At 37.6% G+C, this 27348-nt stretch overlaps 1 protein-coding gene across 1 annotated transcript in view; it reads right to left on the minus strand.

The window, feature by feature from the left end:
• USH2A (usherin) overlaps nt 1-27348 on the minus strand; it is a 391083-nt gene that overhangs the window by 175844 nt on the left and 187891 nt on the right. The window contains exons 32-36 of the mRNA XM_064446238.1: nt 21438-21597; nt 20780-20951; nt 12822-12969; nt 5190-5341; nt 1124-1286 (exon numbers count right to left, since the gene is read on the minus strand). Coding sequence (XP_064302308.1) covers nt 1124-1286; nt 5190-5341; nt 12822-12969; nt 20780-20951; nt 21438-21597 — 795 coding nt within the window. The remainder of the gene's footprint in view (nt 1-1123; nt 1287-5189; nt 5342-12821; nt 12970-20779; nt 20952-21437; nt 21598-27348) is intronic.

A 27348-nucleotide genomic window follows, 5' to 3' on the forward strand; every position in this document is an offset into this window, starting at 1 on the left:
CTGATTAAATCTGCGTACAGTACATAGAAGAAGGATTAAATGTCATCCAAACATTATTTTCAGCCACAATTTTGTATTATAGGAAAACATTGTTATAGTTGCCTGATGTCAATCATGCTATTTAAAGTGCACTAAAAATTAATGACAACATTGTTAGGTATAATTTGAAAACATTATTTGTGTACAATATTTTATTATTTATTATACCTTAGAGCATTCTTAATAGCTCAAATTGACATATTAAATGCTCACACGCATTTTGTGAACGTTCATTTTTATTCACTGCCCAAGTATTTTACATTTTTGTAATAATTAGAGGACACGGCATTTTACTTTCAACTGAAAAATATGCATTTTGTGTAATCCATTTGGAAAAAAGGTCCATTTACCCTTGCGTAAAAGACTATATAAGGCACTAAAGAATGTAACATCACTGTCTAACTCTACCGCTCTGATTTAGCAACATTTTCACTGAGGACAACATTGCTATGTTTAGGTTTAAAAGGCACAAGAGAAAAAAACCCACAACATAAAGCAGTGGAAACAAAGCAGCAGCCCATGATACAATAAGGTTGAACAGATAATTGTTACTTTTCAGGCTTCTGTATCATATGGTGATTTTGTTATCTAAAAATAGTTGATTTTCTTTTCCTTTCTTCTTTTTAGGAATAAGCATCTGATTTCATTGCATACTTTTTTAGGCAGGTGGCTGTTTGCAAGTCTTACTTCTTTACCGCTGCTGAGATAAATTTCAAATATATTCACAATCAACCATATTACGAACAGCTCTCATGAACGGCTCCCACTTACAGAAGCAAACCAAACGAAATTTTGTGAGTATAGCTTCCTTATCTGAGTGAAGGTTGTGAGATAAGACTCCATGTGTATATCTAGAGACTAAATGAGTGCAGAGGGCTTATCTTTATTTACCAATTTATGTGTTTGTACAAATGTAAAGTACCATAAATCAAAGCAACAGTTCTTAAAGAATAAAAGTGATAATTCTAAAATAATCAATGGAGTGGCAAAAGCAGCAGAAAAATTAAGTATTAAAAGACGTTTTTAAAAAACTGAAATGGAACATCAATGCTATCATTAGACTTATAAAGGGAAAAAAAAATACCTTGATCAGCATAGAAGAGACCAGTGACAAGGACTGTGTAGGTCAATTTTCCATTAGGTTTATTTGGAGCAAGCCATTTGAATTTAACTTCTCTGGACCCATCAACAGTAGCAAATGTATCAACTCTTCCCTCGGGGGATGCTTCCATGGTCCGAGCTTCTACCTGTAAGTTCAGCCATGCAATCGGGTTTGTTGCCATAGTTTACAAACAGAGGAGGAGTGAGAAATGCAAAATTTTAAGAAAAGCTATTTCTTTAGAAAAAAATGTAACTAATGCTCTACACGTCCTAATTTTAAGCATTTCACTTTCCTTTCATCTACATTTGTTTGAAGCTGGCCAGCAACTAACATACTTTATACTAATACCTCTGTAAGGAACAGGAAGTAAATACTGGAAAAGAATGAAAGATTCATTTCTTGAAAACACCATTGCACCTCGTGTGGATGAATGATCTCAGTTTAGCATTAGGGAAGGAAGCAGCAACAGAAGATGACAAAGTTTTTTGTTTCTGCATTTTAAAAGACAACTGTAAGGAACAGGCATTTAAACGCTGTAGTAAATTACTATAGATATTTGACAGAGAAAAAAATATCCTTTGCAGATTATTGGTCGTCCCCTGAATTAACTTCGAATTTCACCTAACAAATTTAAGTTGCAATAAAAATTAGATCTTTAAGAAGAAACAAAATATGATAAAAGAGCTGGAAAATGTAATGAATATTAAATAATTTTTATATAAAGAAATACTCATGCAATATTATAGAAATGTAGCATCTAAACTTCACAACTTGTAGTAAACATTCAGTGCTATGGGACAAAATAATTTTCTATTAGGTTATTTATGGTAAATAAGTTTGTTTCTCATACATTATTTATTTGGTGTTTTCTAGGGTATAAGATGGTTTCACACCTTTCTAAGTGCCTCTCAGCTGCAAGTTCATGGGAGTGCTAATAAATGCTATTTTTAATCTGCCACACCTGCTCTGTCATCAAAATAACCAAACATACTTTCTCTGTCCTTGAAACATGAATGTTTTACTTTTTAGAATGTAAAATTCGGAAAGCTTATTGTTTACAAGTGCCAGGCTGTATCTTTGATGTGCATCAATATCTCTACATGTGCTTCTACATTCATACACTCTATTATATTTAAAATAGGTGAGCAATTGCAGCAAAGTCAACAGGATAAAGTACATGCTTAAAGATAAACAAATGCTTCAGGGATTTATTGGATCAGTGCCACATTGATTATTTGGATATTTCAGTCAAAAACATCCTTATGGAAGAATTTGACTAAACTGTGCTTTCTAGACTCAAATAATTTCCTGTAAAGTTGTGCTGCTAAATGCAGGTACTCCCATCTCACCACATCAGAAACAAGGAGAAATGAATACCAACTATTCTTTCTACTGAAGGGATTAAAATATTCTTAAAACATATGAATTTGTAGCAATTGGTACTGGACCTTAAACAGCTGCAACGGCTGTATTGTCTCTAGCATTTTTTTTATGACCAGCTATTCTTTTCAGGATTAAAAAAATATTGAAACACTGCTTAGAATCAGTGTATGTAGTATCCTCTACAGCTACACCTCTGCAGTATAGTTTCAGAATAATATTTTGTGTTAAAAATGCAGTCTGTATATAAACATATGGCATGGAAAACCCGTTTCGTCGTTCTTTTTCTAAACATTACTTTGTACACAATTCTGTGATATTTTCAGATGTGTTTATTATTAACTTAATAAAAAAATACTCTGCTATCATGTAAGTAACACTAAGTCTTAGGATAGGAAAAATAATAATATTGGGAAAACATTTTCATCCATCTACGTTAAAAAAAAAAAGTACTAGTATACACATAAGCTAAACCCCTGAAATTTAAGTTTAATAGCAGTGGTTGAGAGGACAAATACCCAGTGTTTACAAGATATTTACAAGAGCTAACACATTTCAAAACCAGCAGAATATCTGTTCTCCTGAATTCCTCTAAACAATCTATTAGAGGTTACACTATTTCTTGAAAATGCATATTTTTATTCCTTTTTAAGCAACAAAACCCAATTAGAACAGACACAAAAGCAATATCTTGGCTTTACTAGGAAGATATTAAAATTTAGCATTTCTTAATTTACATGTTACCAGTTAGCTTCTCACATGACAACAAATCAGTCACTGAACAAAGTTAAACAAAAGCTATCTAACCTAAACTGAAACACAGTAACTTCTAATGCACTCATAACTGACTCAGATCTTCACAGACACCTTCAGAAACATAAACTGGAGAAATTCCATATTTAGGATAGTCACATAGCATTCATTAATTGATTAGGGAACATTAAGCACAAGATCAGCAACAAAAATACCTGGGAGATGTTTCCTATGCTATTTAGTGGCAAAATATTTTGTGTTTTTTGGGGGGGTTTGGCAGATTTTGGTTTTGGGGTTTTGTTGGGTTTTTTAAGTGTTGGATTTATTCTGTAATTGATACAAAAATCTTTTAAAAAATCAAATTAAGATGCTGTACTTTAACTTCCTGGCAGCACTTAGATGAGCCTAAATAAAGATGTAGTCTGTAGACTTAGTCTTCAGTTCCTGTGGTTAGAGATCGATCCCTGGCTTTGGAAAACAGTTTGTGTACTGATCATGGGATGCAGATGAGTACTAGCTACAGCGATCCCTACTTTGAATTGTTTCAAAAGTCAAGTTACAAGTCTGGAATTCAGTGAAGTGAAAAAAGGTTACTAAAAATAATTTTTAAAACCCTAACTACTGCTATTCTATTCTGTCCTTTTGATACCTATTTGATAGGATAAACGTACTGAAAACACATATATTTCACCTGTATGCAAAGTCTGGTAACAACTTGACTTTAACATCACTACTAACACAATGGATTAGGTTATGCGCATTGAATACCTTAAAGCAAGGTTTGGTTTTGGGGTATGTGTGAAGTTGTAAAAAATGTACAAGAAAAACTGGCAAAAAGCCATTCAAGCTTTTAACGGTAAATATCCTTCAAAGTAGAGCATGCTATAAAATGTTTAATGGTTATAAAGTCTAGTCATCTTCCACAGACAGATGATGTTACCAGCATTTGAAAGAAAGCAATCTTGGAAGGAATTTTAGAAATTAGACTAACGAATTATATCATAAAAATAAAACCTGAAAGTTCTTTCCAGAGCACAATATAACAACATTATAAATTCTGATGGAAAAATAAACAGAACAACACAAAAAACTCCAAAATCTTCCCTTTTTTTTTCCTTTCTTCCTCTTCTTCTTAGCAAAATTAAAAGTGCACACATAAAGCTGAATTAAACAAAAAATTAAATCTCAGAATTACCACAGGTTTCTTAGTTATGCTTGAAAACAAAACCAAGCATAGTAAATATTATTCCAGTTATTCATCAGCTACAGTACTATGAAATTATACTGGATTTATCAGTTCAGCTATATATCTAAAAACCTTTAACAAAATAAAAAAGCCTCAGAAGGCTTGTTTTTCAAATGTCAAATTTAATATTCCTCTATTCTCAAATCCTGAAAAAAATGGGGTGTTGTACAAGACTGTTAAAACATGTCCACTGTAATATTTTGATCACATTCTTGCATTCAAAAGATATTTATGAATCACCATATTTTCCTTGCTCCTGTTGCCATTCCTGGCTTCTGCAGTTCTCAAATTAACTTCATTCCTTTCAGTCAGGCATCTAGAAAGTTGCTTATTACTGGAACAGTAATGATGCTTTCATTATATACATCCTTATAAACCTGGCTAAAGCACATCTGCACCTTTCAAACATATTAGCTCTATTTAATTTCAATAATGTGTGTTTCAGCCTCAAATTTTTCCTTTCTTCACTGTACCTGTGTTCTACTTTGGAACGGTGCCTAACAATGACCTATCAAATCTTTAGCAGCTCTTAAACAGGATTTTTTTTTTTAAATGTCACATTTTGCCAGATGGGTTAGTACTGACCAGAGTGAATCATCACCATTTACTCTGATATTCACTGCCATCTGACATTTATTACACTCCCAGAATGCAAATTAAGGTACTCACCAACGGACCCAAAGCACAACCTTTTGCAGTACATGCCTGGACTCTGAAGGAATGCAGACTCCAAGGAGCAAGTCCATAAGCATAACAACTTAGCTGTGATGAATTTTGCATCAGAACACCATCCATATACAATCCATAGCTGGTAATAATACCTATAAAGCAATGTGATAGCACTCAATATCTAAAGAGCTGCAGAGTTTAGAAGAAAACTAATTCTACAGACATTAGGGTGGTAGTAGCAGTATATCAAACAGCTTACAGTTAAGCAGGTAAGCATTTAGCAGGACAGTGTATGCAACACTTAGAGGAAACACACTCCCATCCTGAACTGTTGAAAACCTCACAAGTGGATTGCATCTTTTGAAAACAATTACGCTGTTCCAAAGATTACTCCTGAACAAACTTGTTTCTAAATAGCAGCTAACACCAACTTAGAATCAGGAAAACTCAGGCAACTCTGTTTCACAGCCTACTCTGCATAAGGCTATTGAAACAAGAAGTGGAAAGGCACACAAAATCACCTTACATCACATCTTAACAGCTTTAGACTTAGGAAAAAAGCAGTGATCTACAATGTAATTGAAATGGAAGGACAGCTCAGGCCAGTGCTAGAACTATAATAAATCAGTTACAGTTTTGTCACACAAAACACCTTATTGATACTTATTCTTGTTGATAATTATTTCAGATTTCCTGCGTTTTGCCAACAAACTAGATAATTCATTAATTCGGGTTTGGGTATTTTTTGGAAAACAGTTTTACTCACTTTTCTAAACAAAACCACAAAATAGTATGGATTGCTGTTTCCTTCTCAGTGTGCAGTAGAAAAAGTCCTGAAGTAAACCATGCCTTACCTATTCAATCTAAAGAAGGAAAACATATTTGCGAACTCAAAACAAACATTAGCAAGACTTTTAGGTAGAGGACAGAATACTCCTCCTGGTGTAATTGGCTAATACTAACTTGAAAACTGCAGGTGATTGTTTATCTCATTCATAAGGAAATCTAAATTTCTCTTCTTCCAAAGGTGCATGATAGGACAGCATGAATCCTGTACAGAATATGCATACACAGTGTTTTTAATTTAATGAACTAAAGACTGAATTTTACAGATTTGCTTAGACTTTGGAAGTTAAGCTTTTTTTTCAGGGCTATTCCTCCATCTTTCTCACTTCTAAATATTCTCCTTTTTTAAAAAGCTGTTGAAGTGTGAAATCTTAATGGCAATAAATGCAAAGCTATAGGATTCATTAGAAGTGAGTTCAGTTCAGAGGATGCCTTCTAATCTTCCCATTATAGAAAACATCTTCACATTGTAAGAATATAGCTCAGTTCACCTTTCCTTCCCTTAAAACTCAATTGTTTGAAACTACATTGAGGAAGATTCTGTTTGAAATTGAGAAAAGATTTTCCTCTCTACTGAACGGAGGAAATATTTTGTAAATAAAAGTGTATACACAACTGTTTCAGCTGAGCTTTGAAGAGTTATACTTCAGAAGATTTATACACTAAAGCAATGCAGAGCTGAGTATGGTGAAGTGATTCACTGACTCCTTGATTCTTTTCTCTTCCACAAAAGTGAGAGGCTAAACTCAAGTCAGACAGCAGACGTGTGTGTGGGAGGAAGTCCTGGTAGATCTCACACTATCAATCCTACCACATTTGACAGGCTTCCTAAAGCAAAATTCCCTTGTGGTTCCATGTCTAGTTGCTTGTAAAGTAAAGGTACTAATGGTCGATATTTGCCCTTCATTGAATAAACAAATTTTATATATATATATATGTATATATGTGTGTGTGTGTTATATTTATCTCAGAGGGAAAATGTGAACACTGGCATTAAGGATGTGTTTTACAGAGGAGGAAAAAAAAATACACGGAAGTACTTTAAGTACCTATACCAGTAGCACTAACTCATTAAAGTAATGGACATATCATTATTATTTCCTTCCATATTTATGCTAACAGCATGAATCATAATGAGATCATTTGATACTAATGTGGGTGTCATATGTACCTCTATGGGATCCCCACTGTAACTCAGTATTAATTAACTGGACCGTTACTTTGAAGTATTCCCAAAACCACAGCACTATGCAGCATCTACACTCCGAGGAGCAGCTTGCTGGTCAACGCTGTGAGCTTTTGTTAGTCCTCCCAGTATTGTCAGAGAACAATCATCTGTGATCCATTATCTCTTGATTTTACTTCTGCCTTTGCCTTATACAACTCTGATGGAGAAAATTACAGAATGAAAAGAAATAAAAAAGGACATCTCAGAACAAAAGGTCTAGTAGTCTGACTTTGAGATGTGAAGGCATTTTTCTAAATTAGGCAATAATTCTTTTTGGCCAGGAATAAATAACTTAGCCTCTCTATTTCACCAGTATATGTTTCCAAAGCATACTGAGAAGAAGTTTAAAGTTGGCCCAAAGTTTACATACTTCTCAAGACTTGCCAGGTTTTCCTGATGTTTACCATCCATTAAATATTGAAGAGTATAGCAAGTTTTTGTGATTTACAAGGCTCCGTGAGCAACACATGGTTACCAAGAAAAGATGCAGTTTCTTCATAATTACTAAGTCTAGGTAGCTAGATTAAATCTTGGTTTCACTGAAGACAAAATCTATATTGACTATTGTAAAATTATGTTTCACTTTTCAAAAGAAATCTAACAATGCTAATTAAGCTTAAACTGAAGAAAGCTCTTCCCTTTTTCTTCCTCCTCTCCTCTTCCTGCATAAGGCCATATAATCTGTTAGTAATATTCCAGACATTAAAGATGAAAAGAGGTTTTGAATCTAAAGTGCTACAAGCACTTTACACTTAAGGTACAATCTAGAGGTCAAATCTTAAGCAAATATACTTTTACCTACATCAGCTTCACTGACTACAAATACAAGTCATCTCTCACAAGCACAAGGATTTGCAGGAACAAGTACTGGATTAGTTCACTGAATAACTTTATAAATCAGTTTTTACTATACCTAATATTTCCCATATAAATTTCATGTAGCCTTGGTAGATACAGTCCAGATCAAGACTTGATTTTTTCTATGAACTATACTCAAGTAAACTAAAGTTTTTGAAAAGGGACCACCTAAGGAAAATTTTCAATGGTGAAACGAGATACGGTCACTTTTTTATGTGAATGGATTTTAAAAGAGCAGACCTCAAACTATACAGCCAGAAAATAAAGGATATGCTCTGAAAATATATGATTCTTTATTGAGGCAACTAGAACAGTGAAGGCTCAAAACAGAGTACCTGATACACATGTCGTTTCACAAGCCTTTCCATATCTTGCCCTCAACTAAATGGTCAATATTGCTTATATTACATTATCTACATATGTGACATGTATGTGACATAAATAGAGGAGGGTTCTGCTGTGAAGTGGCACACCTCTGGGCCATGTTCCATCAACCATTTTACTGTTGGTTAGAAAATAAGACAAAAGAAAATGTGCATATGACAAATAAATTCAGCATATCATCTTCCAAATGTCTTTTTTCTACACCTGGTACGTAGATGACATTTCTGAAGCAACTTTCAAAAAGGACTAGGTGTCTCATTTCCCACGTTCTATGAAATGAAAAATTTTCACAAAATAATGTCTATTGTCCTTAAATTCAACCAAAAATGGAGCCCAGAAATGCAATATCCACATTTGGATAGCATTAGCCTTTGATGTCTAGATGGTCCCTTATCTCAAAGCTTAACTACCCACAATGCACCATCTTTATGAAGAAGCCAAGTAGCCTTTAATCCTATTTGCCACCTTTAGCCTCAACATTAGCATTTTAATCCCCCTTAACTTTTTCTAATTGGTGGCAAGAAGCTGTGCTCCATATATATCAAGAAGGCATAGTAACATCTATTCTGTCCAAACCCTGGTCAGCCTACACACACATCCAACATCAGCAACAGCTTATAAACTTCCTCAGCCCTTAGAAATAAACAGTAACTTCTGTCATTTAGTATCAGAAGAAAGGAGGAGGGAGATAAAGGAATGGTCCCAGAGATCTACTAAGGAAATGACAATTTAAGATACGCAAATCTTTGCAATTCTGAGGTTTCCACCTGAAACAAATCCAAGTTCCGTAATTTCAAAAAGCACTACTTACACCTAGTACACTGAAAATCACCAAGTTTGAGCCAATGAAGTCAAAAGTGGGAAACAGTTTCTATCTTTTTGCAAAAAAAAGAGCTACATTAGAACTTCTGACTATGAGAATACTCCAGTAAAATGCTGAAGTAAGAAAAATTAAGGGAAAGCTCCTTCTGCTGGTCTTTCTCATATTTCAGTCTTCTCAACCATGATATTTTTCAGCCTCCTACACATTTTTAAAATACTGACACAGAGAGTGATTATAAATGACGTGGCCACTGGGCAGCCCAAAAGATATGCTGAGAATGAACAAAACAAAGTCACTGAACAATGCAAGCTTTCCTGATTAAGCGGTTGCTCAGTGAAAATTTTTAGGACTTTTTTTTTTTAATTCTTTTTATGAAATAAGAGTTGGAAATGGGAAATTGGAAAGAAAGAAACAGGAGAATGGGAAAATGTGCTATCGGTTATATGATCTTTTTGAAGAAAAGTGGGGGAGAAGAAAGAAGATAAATGAGAGAAAATTTGCACATCCCTTCTTGATCACTGTGCAAATGTGAGCATGCTACGGTGAAAAAAACAAAGTCCCTGCTCCCCTGATGTCCTTCTGGCTACCAAATGCTCAGAAGATAGCAATTCTTCCACTCTTTTCCACTCAGGAAAAGCCCACAGATGAAAAGCAGTAACCTTTCCCAGCAAGGCAGAACAGCAGCAGATGACTTCCCTGCTTCTATTCTATCAGTTCTGACCCTAAGGAAAACCCTCTAACAGCAATATGTACAGTATCTACATATCACCAAAAAATAACAATACCAAGGGAATATGGGCTGCAAACAGTGAGAAGATGTGAAAGCACCTAAGAATAATTTTAAAGGGGAGAAATACACATAACAGGCCTACACAAGGTGTAATCCGGATTAGAGGGGAGTAGGCTATATGGCAAATTTGGTAATTACGTAAATGCATGTTCAAAACCACAACATAGAGGTGAACGGTGTTGTCACTGAGGCTGTTGGAACCTCCAGCTTCCATGGATGAAGGGACAAAGGACAGAAGAATATAATTTTGTTTATAAACCTCCCCTGATTCTTATCACATCTGTTGCTCATCCAGTTCAGATTCACAGCTTTCCTGACAAGCCACATATTCTACTTCATAGAATCATAGAATCATGTAGGTTGGAAAAGACCTTAAAGATCATTGAGTCCAACCATTAACCTAATACTGCCAGTTCACCACTGAACCATGTCCCTGAGCACCACGTCTACACATCTTTTAAATACCTCCAGGAACAATGACTCCACCACTTCCCTGGGCAGCCTGTCCCAATCCCTGAAAACCATTTCAGTGAAGCAATGGTTCCTAATATCCAGTCTAAACCTCCCCTGACACAACTTGGGCCCCTCTCCTTTTGTCCTATCACTCGTTACTTGGGAGAAGAGACCAACACCCACCTCGCTACAACCTCCTTTTGGGTAGTTGTAGAGAGCGATAAGGCCTCCCCTCAGCCTCCTCTCCTCCAGGTTAAACAACCCCAGTTCCCTCAGCCGCTCCTCATAAGACTTGTGCTCCAGACCCTTCACCAGCTTCGTTGCCCTTCTCTAGATGCACTCCAGCATCTCCGTGTCTTTCTTGTACTGAGGGGCCCAAAACTGAACACAGTATTTGAGGTGCGGCCTCACCAGCATCAAGTACAGGGGCACGATCACTTCCCTGCTCCTGCTGGCCACGCTATTCCTGATACAAGCCAGGATGCTGTTGGCCTTCTTGGCCACCTGGGCACACTGCTGGCTCATGTTCAGCCAGCTATCGACCAACAGACCCAGGTCCTTTTCCACCAGGCAGCCTTCCAGACACTCTTCCCCAAGCCTGTAGCGTTGCATGGCGTTGTTGTCACACGTTTTCAGGACCCAGCACTTGGCCTTGTTCAACCTCATATAATTGGCGGACTCGACCCATCGATCCAGCCTGTCCAGATCCCTCTGTACAGCCTCCCTTCCCTTAAGCAGATCAACACTCCCGTCCACCTCGGTGTTGCCTGCAAACTTACTGAGGGTGCGCTAACACCCTCAGTTGTTTTCTAACAACCTATCTGTGATATTTAAAAGGAGATCCAAGCTGAACATAGTAAATGCTGTATTTATAACAAGATGCAATGTGCAAATTTAGTCATATATTCCCAACTTTTAGAAGTTTTAAAGGAAGCTTGTGGAAATTTATTTATCAAAATATAGGTTTATCCTGTAGTGATCATATGCGTATATAAATATATGTATGTATATATTTATATTTATTTGATTAGTTAAAGCACTCTCTAAAGTATTTTAATCTTTTCCCACAATGCAAGGATAACAGGATCAGGTCCTGACATGAACTATACATGTAAAAAAATGCCCATTCCATTGAAAATTATTCAGACTTTAGCCACTGAGCCACATACATGGCCTTCTTGCCTTCCTCTCCTGCTTCCTCCCCCGCCCCCATCCCTTACTCCTCCCCTTCTTCCTTCCCCCTCCCCTTCCTTTAAGCCTTTGCCACAAATGCTGATGGGATTTTAGAAAGAGGGTTAGAGGGTTCCTAAGGGGCTAGGAGGCAATGTCTTCCAATATGACTCCCATACAAAGAACCATAAATTATCAACTACATTATTTAAGAGCAGATGACATACTCTTATTTCTTTCTAAAAGTAATGTAAGACCTTACAGAATATCTCCTATATGTAGCTTTACAATCACCAATTTTGGGGAATCATTTAAAGTGCCTTGTAGTGAACTTGAACAAGTAGGATGCGCTCTACCACAGTTGAAAGCAGGGGAAAACTTGCAGGGGAAAAATGAAATCCATGTGAAACCACTGAGAAAAATATATATCAATATGATAAGCTAATGAAGAAAAACATTTTTGTTGCTTTAAATTCAGTGATTCCTGAATATCTTCCTCTGCTGTGATTTAAACTGTTACATGCATGATAATAAAAATAAGGTGACTACCAAGGCCATACAATATTGTGCAATACTGTATAGGAATGTAAAATTTGTCCAAAAGTTTTATACATGGATATTTCACAATGGAAAACAATTCTAAACAAAAGAAAGTCTATTATTTAGCTTCCACAGCCATGGAAATCTACACCTTCAGGATGACTATGTAGAACAGAAGTGTAATGATTATTACATATCAATTAATGTAAAAGAAATTAATGTTTTATTGGAGGGTGAAATGAACAACCTAGACTGGAATTCTCCAAGAATACCTATTCCTCAGCTCAGTTGTCCTGGAAAACATTAAACAATGAGATGCAGTACACAAGAACTATCAAAAGGGAGCACTTTTGAGCCACTGAAACTGTACGATAGGCTGAAAACCACAATCTCCTAGCTGCAGACAATGATACTATCTCAGGTATTTTATGTGCTAAAATGATCATTAAAAATTAAGCACCACATATAAGCTGCCATTTAGAATATTAATTTACCTTTACTAATCATCTTTTTAACTTGAGGCTAAAAGAGTTCACTTACCATTCGGATACTCAGGCTTAGACCATGAGATGTTAAAGGAGTCAGATGAATATGACTGGGCTTTTGGAGCAGGAACACCTTCTGGTGTACTCTCATCTGTTATAGCTGTGCTAGCTTTGCTTATTGTACATCCACCTCCAGTGCAAGCCTTAAAATATGAATCAAACCAAATAAACATATTTCAATGTAATACCAATAATTTTAGCAATGATTTTTTGTAAAGTTTTATAATTTTTACATATCTAAACTTAGTAAGTTTGTGCTTTTCATAGAAGATACTTTTCTTAGCATAGATTCGTTTACCTCTTTTCTTAAATAAAAAGATGTGCTACTCATGATACTTAGTTTTCAGGTATAATGTAGCTAAAACGTTATAATTTTTGACTTGCAGCATTTTACATTTGACTGAGAGACATAATCACAATTAGATTTCCACTGCTTTTACAGCTGCAGTTAAAGAAAATTACAGTAAAATATATATAATTTACAGGGCAAAGCTCTTCTGGGCTGAAAAACTCTCAGAAGTTCCAGACACAGAACATACTGACCAACTTGCAACACACTTAAAAATTATCTCAATGAATAGTCATTGAGAAAAAAATGCCATTCAGACAGTCCTGCACTTCATGACAGCACAGAGTGCTGTGCAGATGCAATTAAAATAGTGAAAAAACATTCTATTATAAATCAATATGTAACAGTTATTATTACACATTTATGGATAACAAAGTCAAATCGTTTGTATTTCAGTTACCAGAGAAGAAAAGATTGATTACATGATTTTTACATTTTGCTTGATTACAAAACAATACAATGTGCAAGAAAATGTGCATCTCACCCCATATAATAGGCTTTTAAGGTTTTACATGCACAAACATAACACTACACAACTATGGGCCTTATGTGTGCTGGTTTTCCAACTACTTGCACTAAGATCAATGACAAGAGACAGGAAATGTTACCGAAATTAAAAAAAAATATACAAGAATATATAAACTTTGCACCTGATTTAAAGATTTTTGGTTTAGTTTATTGTTTATTTCTAATTTTATTGTTTAGCAATAAAATAAATTGAAACCTGAATTCAAAAAAGATCCTGATTCAGACATACTCTTAATTAAAACTTATGGGATCATCTGTATTTTTAAGAGCTGCCAAAGTGGACAAGTAGCCTGCTCTGGATCATCAGCACACAAAGGAAAAATAACCTTGCTGTTCAAATCTCCAGGAATAAAATGTTTCTCTCAATCTAGTATATTTTATTTGAAAGGATTAGCTTCAATTTCCCATCTCCCAGTGTGTTTCAAATCAGGGAGTAGTCAACATACTTCCTACCCTGCTCCAAAAGAGTATACTAGCTCCATGTGTAAAAATGAGAACTGTTTGTAAATGAGGCTATTTTATACACCAAGACTGTTTTGATTTCACTGGAAATTATGCTCCCAACACAACTACAGAATGACTCCCTATGTTCAGTCTGGGCTATCACATAAAGATGAAAGAATGCAACCTCAGTTTTGGGAAGATCAAAAAATGGCATTTACTTTAAACATGATAGTGGTTTGGTTTTTACACAGAATTACACAGAATTGTTTAGGTTGGAAAAGACCTTAAAGATCATTGAGTCCAACCATTAACCTAATACTGCCAGTTCACCACTGAACCATGTCCCTGAGCACCACGTCTACACATCTTTTAAATACCTCCAGGAACAATGACTCCACCACTTCCCTGGGCAGCCTGTCCCAATCCCTGAAAACCATTTCAGTGAAGCAATGGTTCCTAATATCCAGTCTAAACCTCCCCTGACACAACTTGAGCCCCTCTCCTTTTGTCCTATCACTCGTTACTTGGGAGAAGAGACCAACACCCACCTCGCTACAACCTCCTTTTGGGTAGTTGTAGAGAGCGATAAGGCCTCCCCTCAGCCTCCTCTCCTCCAGGTTAAACAACCCCAGTTCCCTCAGCCGCTCCTCATAAGACTTGTGCTCCAGACCCTTCACCAGCTTCGTTGCCCTTCTCTAGACGCACTCCAGCATCTCCGTGTCTTTCTTGTACTGAGGGGCCCAAAACTGAACACAGTATTTGAGGTGCGGCCTCACCAGCATCAAGTACAGGGGCACGATCACTTCCCTGCTCCTGCTGGCCACGCTATTCCTGATACAAGCCAGGATGCTGTTGGCCTTCTTGGCCACCTGGGCACACTGCTGGCTCATGTTCAGCCAGCTATCGACCAACAGACCCAGGTCCTTTTCCACCAGGCAGCCTTCCAGACACTCTTCCCCAAGCCTGTAGCGTTGCATGGCGTTGTTGTCACACGTTTTCAGGACCCAGCACTTGGCCTTGTTCAACCTCATATAATTGGCGGACTCGGCCCATCGATCCAACCTGTCCAGATCCCTCTGTACAGCTTCCCTTCCCTTAAGCAGATCAACACTCCCGTCCACCTTGGTGTTGCCTGCAAACTTACTGAGGGTGCGCTCAATCCCCTCGTCCAGATCAGCGACAAAGATATTAAACAGAATTAGCCCCAACACTGAGCGCTGGGGAACACCACTTGTGACTGACCGCCAACTGGACTGAACTGTGTTCACCACAACTCTTTGGGCCTGGCCATCCATCTGGCTTTTTACCCAGCAAAGAGTACACCTGTCCAAGCTATCAAGCTATGAGCAGCCAGCTTTTCCAGGAGAATGCCACGGGAAATGTATCAAAGGCTTTACTAAAGTCTAGGTAGACCACATCCACAGCCTCCCCTCATCCAGTAAGTGGGTCACCTTGTCACAGATAGAGATCAGATTAGTTAAACAGGACCTTCCTTTCCTAAATGCATGCTGACTGGGCCTGGTCATTCAGTTATCCTGTACGTGCTGCATGATGGCACTCAAGATAACCTGCTCCATAACCTTCCCTGCCACTGAGGTCAGGCTAACAGGCCTGTAGTTCCCTGGATCCTCCTTCCAGTCCGTCTTGTACATGGCCAAGACATTTGCTAATCTCCAGTCAACTGGGACCTTAGCCAGGACTGCTGATAAATGATGGAAAGCTGCTTGGTGAACACTTCTGCCGGTTCCCTCAGTACTTTTGGGTGGATCTCATCCAGCCCCATAGACTTGTGCATATCTAGGTGGTGTAGCAGGTTGCTAACCATTTCCCCTTGGATTATGAGTGCTCCATTCTGCTCCCTATCCCTGTCTTCCAGCTCAGGGGGCTGGGTACCCAGAGAACAATTGGCCTTACTATTAACGACTGAGGCAAGAAGTCATTAAGCACCTCAGCCTTTTCCTCATCCTTTGCCACTATGTTTCCTCCTACATCTAGTAAAGGATGGACATTCTCCTTAGACCTGCTTTTGCTGTTAATGTATTTATAGAAGTATTTATTTTCTTTTATGGCAGTAGCCAGATTATGTTCTATCTGGGCTTTAACTCTTCTAATTTTCTCCCTACATAACTTCTCTACACCTTCGTAGTCCTCCCAACTTGCCTGCATCTTCTTCAAAAGGTTATATACTCCCCTCTTTTTCCTGAGTTCCAGCCAAAGTGCTCTGTTCAGCCAGGCCAGTCTTTTTCCCTGCCGGCTTGTCTTCTGGCACACGGCTGACAGCCTGCTCTCGCACCTTTAAGACTTCCTCCCTGAAGAATGTCCAGCCTTCCTAGACTCTTTTGCCCTTCAGGGCTGCCTCCCAGGGGACTCTGTCGACCAGTCTCCTAAACAGGCCAAAGCCTGCCCTCTGGAAGGCCAAGGTGTCAGTTCTGCTGACCCCCCTCCTTACTTTTCCGAGAAATGAAAACTCTTATCATTTCATGATTGCTGTGCCCAAGACAGCCTCTATCACAATATCTACAAGTCCTTCTCTGTGAACAACAGGTCCAGCAGGGCTCCTTCCCTAGTTGGCTCACTCACCAGCTGTGTGAAAGTTATCTTCCACACACTGCAGGAACCTCCAAGACTATTTCCTCTCCACTGTATTGTATTTCCAGCAGGCATCCAGTAGATTGATGTCCCCCACTAGGATGAGGGCTAGCAATCATGAGGCTTCTCCCAGCTGCTTGTAGAATAATTCATCTGCCTTTTCATCCTGGTTGGGTGGTCTGTAACAGACTCCCACCATTATATTTGTCTTGTTGGCCTTATCCCTTATTCTTACCCATAAAGACTTAACCCTATTGTCACCATCATTAAGCTCTAGACAATCCAAACACTCCTTTATAATACAGAGCTACGCCAACACCTCTCCTGCTTTGTCTATACCTTCTGAAGAGTTTATAGCCATTCATTGCAGAAATCCAGTTGTGTGAGTCATCCCACCGTGTTTCTGTGATAGCAACTATATCGTAGTTTTCCTGTTGTACAATGGCTTCCAGCTCCTCCTGTTTATTGCCCATGCTGTGTGCATTTGTGCAAAGGCACTTCAGCTGGGCTGTTGTCCATGCCACCTTCTTAGAGGAGCATCCCTTAATTCCTTTGAGGTGTTTCACTGGTGTTCCCCTCTTGGCTCTTATTACCTCAGTAGCCCCTAGCTCACCTCCATACAACTTCAACTGTGCTCCAGTGAACCCAGTGCATCTCAGAGACAGGCTGACTACCCTCACCTGCACCCCATCCCTCTACCATTGTGTCACCCCTCAGCTTGTCTCAGGCAAGCCTGATATTAACCCCCTCCCCCTTCAAGTCTAGTTTAAAGCTCTGTCAATGAGCCCTGCAAGCTCATGAGCAAAAATCCTCTTTTCCCTTTGAGAAAGGTGAATCCCATCAGACACCAGCAAGCCTGGTGCTGTGTAGGCCATCCCATTATCAAAAAAACCAAAACTGCGGCAATGACACCAGCCACAGAGCCATGCGTTAATAGACTGTGTGCATCTGTCCCTTCTAGTGACATTGCCCACAACTGGAAAGAGAGAGGAGAAAATAACCTGTGCTCCAGAGTGCCTTGCTAGCCTCCCCAAGGCCCTGAAGTCTCTTTTGATAGCCCTTGGACTATGTGTTGCAGCTTCATCACCTCCCACATGGAAGAGCAGTAATGGGTAAAAGTCTTAGGGCCATATCAGGCTAGAAAGTTTCCTAGCAATGTCCTTAACCCAGGCCCCAGGGAGACAGCAGACTTCCCTACGAGGAGGGTCTGTCCAGCGTATTGGACCCTCTGTTCCCCTCAGAAGGGAGTCGCCTTTTTTTTTTTTTTTTAAATAAAATGTCAGCTTAGATGGATGCTCAGATAACTGTTAGCAATTTGATAAGGAAAATATTTAAGAACACCATCCTTACAGCAAAGGCAGACTATTCAAATGATTTCACTTCTACTGGCTTCATGAAGCCAAGACGACCAGCTCTGGAAGACCTCTTCCTCATACATGCCTTGCTAAAAAAGTTCCATGGAGTCTTCCTCATCAGTGGAGGGCTTTTTCATCCAAGGGCTTGCTAACAGCCATTCTGAACTTGACTGAGAAACAGGTTTGAGGCAAAATATGCAAAAATACCAAAGTGTGTAGAGAGCCACGGGACAGTTACAAACTACATAACAGGACACCACACAGTGACTCTCCAGCTAGCACCTGAGCTACCTTACCCACACAACACAGCTGTGAGGAGATATTAGCTTAACATTTAAATCACAGAAGCACTCAACTCATATACAAGGATGTGCCACCCTGGCTAGTAAATGCAGCCATTCCACTTTCCATTTGCTTTCAGACTGGCCTGGCTCACACCCAACCAGGTTAGAGCATGAACAGAGCAAAAGCAAGTTCCTTTGCACTAATCCATGGAGACATGACCTTAAGACTTCTCAGCTGGCTTTTGAAAAGAAGCCTTAGATTTGTTTATAAAAGCTGTTGCACTCATTCATGAATACAATTGCTATATATTAAATGGCACTAATCAATTGTGAAAATTGGTAACAGCATACAAAGCTAAATATTTTGTTGATTTTATTTCATGTACTTAAACTTGTCATACAAAAGTTAAAGCCAGCAGCCTGTGAGGTGCTGAAATCTCTGCTGCTGCTGATCCTCATTCCTGTGTTCAAAGCTGCAACTTTTGATAACTCACAATTTCCCACATAAACCAAAACCAGGTGTTGCATGGATAAAAAAAACCCTAATATTACCTGTGAAACAAGGGGGAAAAAAAGGTTATGTCTGATAGAAATATTTAATTCTAACCAAAAAAGCAGGAATCAATTAAGTTTCCAGTGTTGAAGGTGTTCTATTGTTTTTACTTTAAAAGTTTTACTGAAATTCAGATTAAATTATATGTGAAACACTAAATATTTCAATTTCTTTCCAGGTGTGTGTGCTTGATTTGGTTTGTGACATTTATTTTGGGTTGGTTTTGGTGGTTTGTTTTTGCCTTTTTTTTTGGGGGGGGGTGGGGGGTGGGGGTGGGGGGGGTGTCATCAAGTATAACATTTGGCTATGTTAAAGCTTCATAACTTTTATATCTCTAATATTATATTCTTCTCAAACTAGTCTGACAAGTTCTAAATAAAATGGGTTCCAAAGTTTTAAGAAAGCTATCACCTCAAAGGTACTGGGCATTCCATTTCCATGCACTTTCAGACTTCCCATTTTCAAAGCTGCAAGGACACTTGGATCTTCTAACCCACCTATCACAGACCATTGCATTTTATCCACGTAAATCTGGTTATTTCCATAACCAGAAGAAATTATCTTTTCTTACTTTGTGGTCACCACTGATTAATGCAAATATGAAAAAACCACCTCCAAAGAAATGTGAAATAAAACAAAGATCAAAGGTTCCTAAAAATATATTCAGTAACTTCTAGAAAAGGTGTACACATTAATGAAGTAAAACCAAAGTCCACGCAATACTTCTTTGTTTTAACCATATGCCAAGACACGGCCACCAAAAGAAGCAGCCCCAGTTGCTCTCCAGATCCTAGCTATTATTCTCCCCTGATCCTCCCTCCTTGTGCCCTCCATGCACAGGACCTGGGCAGGAGCAGAGAAGAGCTGTGGCACGGTGAAGGACAGCACAAACACTTTTGGTAGTCCTGCTTGCTTATAAAGGCATAAAATGCTTGTAGAAGTACTGCCTTAGTTTTGGACATGGTGCTATTTTATATGCTGTACCATTTACTATGCTGAAATATCTAGGCACAAATGAATTAATTTCAACATGAATCTAAGCTTTAATTAGACTGAATATCCTTGCTTTTTCAAGTTCAAGTCAAATTGTTATCATTACCTGAAGGTAGTTTATTTTTCGTGGTATAATATTTAGAACATTCAAGAGCATGTTAAGAAAAAATGAATGCATACCCAGTCTACATAAATGTAAATTTATTCATAATCAAGAGCAGAATATTTTCCTATGGCATTTATCAAAGCAAATATCCTTATATAGGCATTGTTATAAAATGAACAGTGTGCTTAAAACAAGGGACAATCCCAAGCTTTTATGCACATATTTTCAGGTTTGTTAGTGAGCTGAAGCTGTTTTATTTCACCAGAAAATAAAACCAATGATAAAGAAATGCAGTGAAAACACCGAGGTCTTTTAAAATGTTTTCAATAAACAAACTACTACTTTACATGGAACTCTTCCTTTCTGCTATTTCCTTCCACATACAGGTTTTATGAAGAAAGAGGAAATTATCATTGTGCAAAATATGAAAGGCTAACATTTTCAGATGCATTCAACATGTTCCCATAAATTGGGGGCAGGAGATATTCTTTAAGTCTTTCATATATTTCTGGTCCATTCTCTATTAGTTATCATCTGACTTATCCTTGAAGAAAATATGTATTTAAATTAAATACACATTTTTTAAGGGCCTGTTTTGAAACAAAACACCTTCAGGATGGCTCATCCACCTTAGCTTCAGAAAGAAGAGGATAAACAAAGTGGACACAGGAACCATTAAGTATTTAAGATGTTCACAAAATCAGAATAATTTTCACCATTTTACACCTCTACGGCACATCTTTAGAACTTACAGCTAGTTTTATGAGGTATTCAGTACCCGGCAAAAGCTGCTGAATAGTAAAATCCAGAAAAAGTTCTGTGCTGTTATAGATTACATTCCACTTTGTAAAATTCTGCTCCTTGTTGGCAATATAAATTAAATAGCGATCTAGGATTCCATTCACTTCTACTGGTTCTTTCCATCTGCAAATAGAAGCAAAACATGATTGAGACCAGCAAAGATTCAGACCGTACTTAAAAATGTAAGGCTTTGTTTAGGGGACTTTGTGGGGTTTATTTTAAGAATCTGAAGACATAGTATTGCAACCATAAGAGTAAATCTAAGGCATACCTCTAATGCAGTATTTGTACTCAATAGATAAATGATTACAGTAACACACAAAGCAAGGGCTACAAAACGGGCATATCACCGGAACATTTCCTGCACTGAAGTTTGCAGAGGCTATGCCCATATGTAGGTTATACTGATTGCGTAAAGACAAAATGGAAATTAAGTTGGCAAGTGATAATCAGAAGGTTCACAGAACCACTAAACTAATCACTTCTATGCATTTAATCATAATAAATTTAATTTTATGTCACAAACCCTTCCCCTGATTGAACTCACTGGAATTCTTGAATAAACTGATGCACTATTGTGTTGTCAGGAAAGAAAAAATCCTTACTTACTGTACATATATCGTTCTAGAATCCAAAACCGTCAGGACTGGGGCATCTACGTGAGATGGTGGCAGCTGTGCTGTAAACAAGGTGACCTGGGAACTGTTTGTACAGCCAGCAAGCGTGCATGCAGTGAGCAGAAACTGGTGTGGCGTAAAAACTGCTAAATCTAGGGCAAAAAAGGAATATGGATTTACTTTATGTATCAATTTTACCTTGTTTTTCTGTAACATTCAGGGGGTACTGAATTCAAAAAATCAAGAGAAAGAGGGACCTGTACCTCTTAAATGTTTCAGATTTGTCCCGGAGGAGTGAATAGGTGCTGATTGTTTAATAGCAAACAACTGCAAATTTTGACTGATAATAGATATATGGAGCTTGCTTTCATTGAGATGACCCCATTGTACAGTACATTTACACTAGAACATACACCACCCTAACAAAACTAAGATGTTTAGCCTCTTAGGTGTTACATACAATATTTGCTACAGTGGTAAATGAACACGTTTAAGATAATTAAATCAAGTAAATTAATGGAAAAACAAGTACAGGTTCATTAACACAGCCAAGTTATATTTTTTTAAAACATACAGTATGATACATGAATGTCAAACATCAATACATAAAATAATTCAGTCCATGCAGATTTCACTCTAAGCATGCACACAAAGGAAGCTCATTGTTGCCACCGCTCATACTGGTCTCTCCTATATTTCCCTGTTTGTCTCCAGCTGCGTGAGCCCCAAACATCTGTAAAATATATTTCCTTAAAGACAATCTATCTAAATGCTATAGCAAAACAACTGTTAAATGGTTATTTATTATGAAGCTACCTTGAGTTTTGATTACTGCAGAAAATGGTGAATAAAATGTAGCATCTTTCCTGAATAAATATTCTAAAAGGTCCTTAGCTTCATATATTCTTCTCTATACTAATAAAGGAATGTATGTCAGAAAAACTTACAGTAGGAAAGTAACGCAGGCATGATTTTCTAATCTTTGTCATTCTTTTATTAAAACATAAATCACTGATTTTAACGAGCAAATCCTTTAAGAAATAATTTACAATTGAGGTTTTGGCAACAGTATAACGTATAAACGTAAAATGCATACGTTATAGATATGCATTCTTAGTATGCCAGAAAAGTTCTGGGTTTTTGCAAGATGTAACAAATGCTAGTGTTTTCAGAGCCAAATGGTATCAAACTATCATGCTGTACAAAAACACTTGTGAGCACAAATTCAAAAATTGCAACTGGATGACAAAGACATCACTAAAGCAGAAATGTTGTAGACCCAACTTCTTTCTCATTACTTTTCCCCTCATATAATGCCTCCAGTCCCTGCTGCAATGGAACTCCTTCTGACTTACTCCACTCTATGTGAGGAATGAACTCGTGCATTTTTATTAAAAACGTAGTATCACTCAGTGGTATTGCTCTATGGAGCACATGGCAAAGTGCGAGTTAAAAAAAAAAATGCCATAACTGAAAAAAACCAAAAATCATCAAGTGAATGCCTGTAACACAGTGACATGTTTAATCAACATAATGGGACTGATTCTACCAGGGTTAAGCAGTGCTTATGTGAGTGAGAGGGGGAAAGCACACTCCAGAGCAGGTGCTCAAGCTGGCTCAGCAAGCAGAGAAAGTAAACTCCACATACTGCACCAACTGTATTGCCCTCATTAGTGTACACCTTCCTGGATCCTGTGTTCCTTGCAGCTGCCATCAGAGACGCCACGAAAAGTACAGATGGAGACAGAAGTCTGTGAGACAAGTACCAGATACTCCATGTTCAGGGCGGGCAAACAAGTGACCAGAAGGATTTGACTTTTAGCAATCGTAAAATGAAGAGCTGAAAGCAATCCACAGCACCTATTTAATTCATATCCTTGTAAACAGTGACTACACACTCTTCTCTCTAAGTTGAAACTGCATGGTGGGGATTCACTTTGCAGAGTGAATACAACACTAGGGAAGGAAGAAGAGAAAAAGTGGATTTCTCCTTTTCCATTTGTTTACAGAGGATCACCGTTTTCCTTGTACACAGACTTGGGATGGGGGTTGGGGAGGGGTATTTTCCTCTCCTTTGAGGAAAATTCCTCATCAAGGAACTCTTTTTTTTAAGAAGGTGACTCGTACTAAAATTCTGATTTGATGCACACTGTAGCTGATGAGACTACTTGCATGCATAAGAGTTTCTGGAAATACCTAGTTAAATTTGAAGAGGGAGGAACTTTGTCAAGGATGAAGAGAATGGAAGATGGAAAAACGTTTTATTTCCCTCCCTGAAAAAAAATCAACTGACTATAAGTTACTATGTGTGTCTCAGTGTCTGCAATGGAAAAAGCAAAAAGACAAGACAGGGAAACATGCAAAGTTTAGAAGAACAGGAATAACAAGGAATGGAAACACAGGACATAAGAGCAGCTAGATCCTTTAGGATCAACTGATAAGCATACTGGGAGAGGAGGGAAGGAGAGGAGAGCTTAAAAAAAGAGCAGGAAGATAAAATATGGAAAAAAGCAACATGTCACCAGGATCAAAGGAAATTTTTATTCCTCATCTTGATTTAATAATGCCAATGTATTTTGACTAATAAATGCCAAATAGAAAGTTTCAAAGGAATCTGAAAGATTTTGGTGGGATAAAGGCTAAAAAGAAAAATTACCATACTGGGAGCAAGAGAAGAAAATAGAGAAATCAGACTGGAATGTCACTTAAAGCATGAGCTTTGCCATCAATGTTAATGTCTCCATAGACTTCATCAAGGTTTGGATGAGCCTGCAAATATAGTTTAGATAGTACTTCTAAAAGGTTAGATCCAGAAACTGACAAACTGAACAATAAAAATCATATTACATCATAACTGATGCAATTATTTGTCACAATCTGATTTGGCAGATATTTTCCTATTTAAAGTTCAAAGTGTTTCATAACGGATCAATAGATTCAAACAACTACAGATACAAACACGAATATGAATGAGGAGGGGGGAGGTTCTTAAAACTACAAAGCCACTGTTTGTCAAGGTCCTCTAGCAACAACACCTTGTTTTCCATTTGCTTGATTGCATGATTTGCATAAGATCAAATGTAGGCAATTGTGGACATGAAAAACAGATCTCTCTCAAACACATTAGAAATGGATCCACAAGCATTATCCAGAAATGCATTACAAGAAAATGCACCCCAGTGCATGGAAAACTCAATGATTAATGTCAAACAAACTGTAATTTACACTATAGGGCATGAATTATATGTTATTTTACAATTGATTTCATGCTGTTGCTGGAAAAATTTCATTGATCTCAATTTACAAAATGAACCCAATAAGCAGACAATTATTTTCTTTTTAACTCACAAGAAGAACTGAAATTTTCTTTTTACACTTTTACTTCATCAGGTTGTATTCCTGTGTTCCACAATTCCAGTGCAATGTTACTTTAAAATAATATCAATTGCTTCTTACTGCAATTTTCCAATAGCTACTGTTAAATCACTTATTTCTTGCCAAAACAAAGCAAAACTTAAAAATCATAGAGGTTTACTAACCTAAATTCAGAATCTGGTCTTGTACGCATTTCTGGGCTCAGAAGGGCAAAGAGCACCAAAGGGCAAAGAAAAATGATACTTTCTTGGGGGTACAGTATTCCCTCAAATCATTCTATTAAGGTAGCAGGTAGACAGAAAAAGAATTCTGCATTTTGCACATCAGAACATAACAAAAGAAGAAAACTAAAATAAAACCCCACATATCTGTTTTAAAACCATTATTTACTTCCCCAAAGAAAAAAAGGGAGGGGCAGGGAGAAAAGGGATCAACCTGCCTTTTAATCTCTTTGACCTCAGAGGTGATACAAACAAACTAAATTATTTTCTAACTCATAGGTCAGCAAAAGAATTGATAACTAAGTGGCTATCATTAAAATCGACATCTGCATACCACTACATTTATTATATATGTGGAACTTGCCACACTAACCAAGGCAACTGTCTTAAATATCATGGTGAATCTAACTATAGTGGCTGGTATATATCCAGTAACCACCAGCATAAGTCCTGATAGCACAATCAATGCATGAGACAGAAAGAATAAAGAATGACCCTGTTTGCATGGTCAATAAGAACACTCACTTTGCTTTGATCAAATTTAACGGGTAGTCATTGAAAGATAATATACAACACTACAGTGCTACTTTTAGCATGGAATTTGAGAGATGTTACTAAGATAGAGAAGAAAAACATAGGAAGTAGAGTAATAAAAAAAACAACCCTGAAATTAGAGATTTAAGAACTTGACTCAAAATATGAGCTTTACAGTCACGATGTCAGAGTACCTCACAGCTCAGAAATATCTCAGTAGTAAAGTCTACAGTGTTTTAAGTTATCTGTAACATGCAGCATTCTGTATCCAGGTTTACAGAAAAAGAGTCACATACCCTTCTTTCCTCCCCTCTTCCACCCTATTTCCGCTCTCCCTGGTTTCAGGCAGCTATTGTAAGGACCAGAAATGGCAATGTCCTATCTTAGTGAGCGCTCAGTTGAAACGTGACTTGCGTAAGGAACCCCACATAGTTTCTCTCAGGAAAATAATTGAGACAATAGCTATCCCATTGCTATATTCAAAGGAAAATAATACAGCAGCACTGTGGCAAGGGATTGTTAGGAGCATAACAAAGAAAACCTGCTGAGAGAGTATGAAGATGAAAAACTTCCAAAGAATTCCAATCACCACGTTGTTTATGTAGGTAGACTGTATGACTATTTCAACTCATTACTCACATCCTTATTCTGTTCTCTCTTCTTGCTTCTCATAGTTTGTTAAATTAACTTAGAGTAACTTAATATTTAATTAGAAGGTAAACTCTTTGGGCCATAAATCTGCATCACCAAATACAATGATGTCCCCCATCTGATTTTTATGCGCTACCAAAAAAAAAAAAATATGCATAAAGGAAGTGCCAAGATTGTATTATCAGGCTTGCTCCATCAGACATCATTAGCAATTCTTTCCCTTCCGCCATTTTCTGAAAGCAAGGAACAACTCATATATAATTATTAGTACAGTATATCTTGCTTTCTGTATTTATAAAGCACCAATTGCTTAATTATACTGACCCTCAATAAACCATCACTAATGCACAACCTTCTCCAGGAAAGTATTATACTAATGCTGCACCTTTTCCACAGATCTCCTGAGATCCCCATGCCATACACATCACTTCCTTGAAAATATTTCAGAAAAAACAGGGTGTCACAAAAGACACCACTTGCCTACTTCACGCAACTCAATCAAGCCCACGAAAACACTGTGCTCATGTACCTAATTGTGTAAACTAGCAAAGAATGGCCTTTCACATGTGGCACTGGCCTATTAATTGAAGAAAACAGCTATCTTCCAAGACAGCAGAAAATTCTGCCAGATATTAATTAATGATTAAGTATGTTCCATAGTGAGAGTTAAAAGAATTTTGTGAAGCCACCAAAAACAAGGACAAGAAATAAGAGAGACAAATAAACTCAGGGTCACAAATAATTATTTTCAGGAAGCACCATAAGGTGTTGTTCTGCTCTCTAACCAGCAAAGACTTTGACACAATGGCATATGGACGAAACAACTTTGCTTCTAGCTGGCCAACAAATGCTGATGTGTTTTAGAAGCTATTTTCTCAGCAGTAAATATCGCTGGTTTTCCAAATTACTCATAAAGGAGTAAATCCTCATCCCATTTGAGATTTATATGCTTCAGATGAGTTCAGGAAAGGTACAAATTCCAGACATCATCTGAGGAATTAGAGGGCATAGAACAAAACCACGTATCATATAGGAGCACCAAAAACATGAGAGTCACATTGGACTGTGTAAAAAAGTTATATTCAAGAAGAAAAACCATTTGGCACAAATGTGAAATAAAAA

Source organism: Phalacrocorax carbo, chromosome 3 (genome assembly GCF_963921805.1).
Source record: "Phalacrocorax carbo chromosome 3, bPhaCar2.1, whole genome shotgun sequence".
Classification (NCBI taxonomy): Eukaryota; Metazoa; Chordata; class Aves; order Suliformes; family Phalacrocoracidae; genus Phalacrocorax; species Phalacrocorax carbo.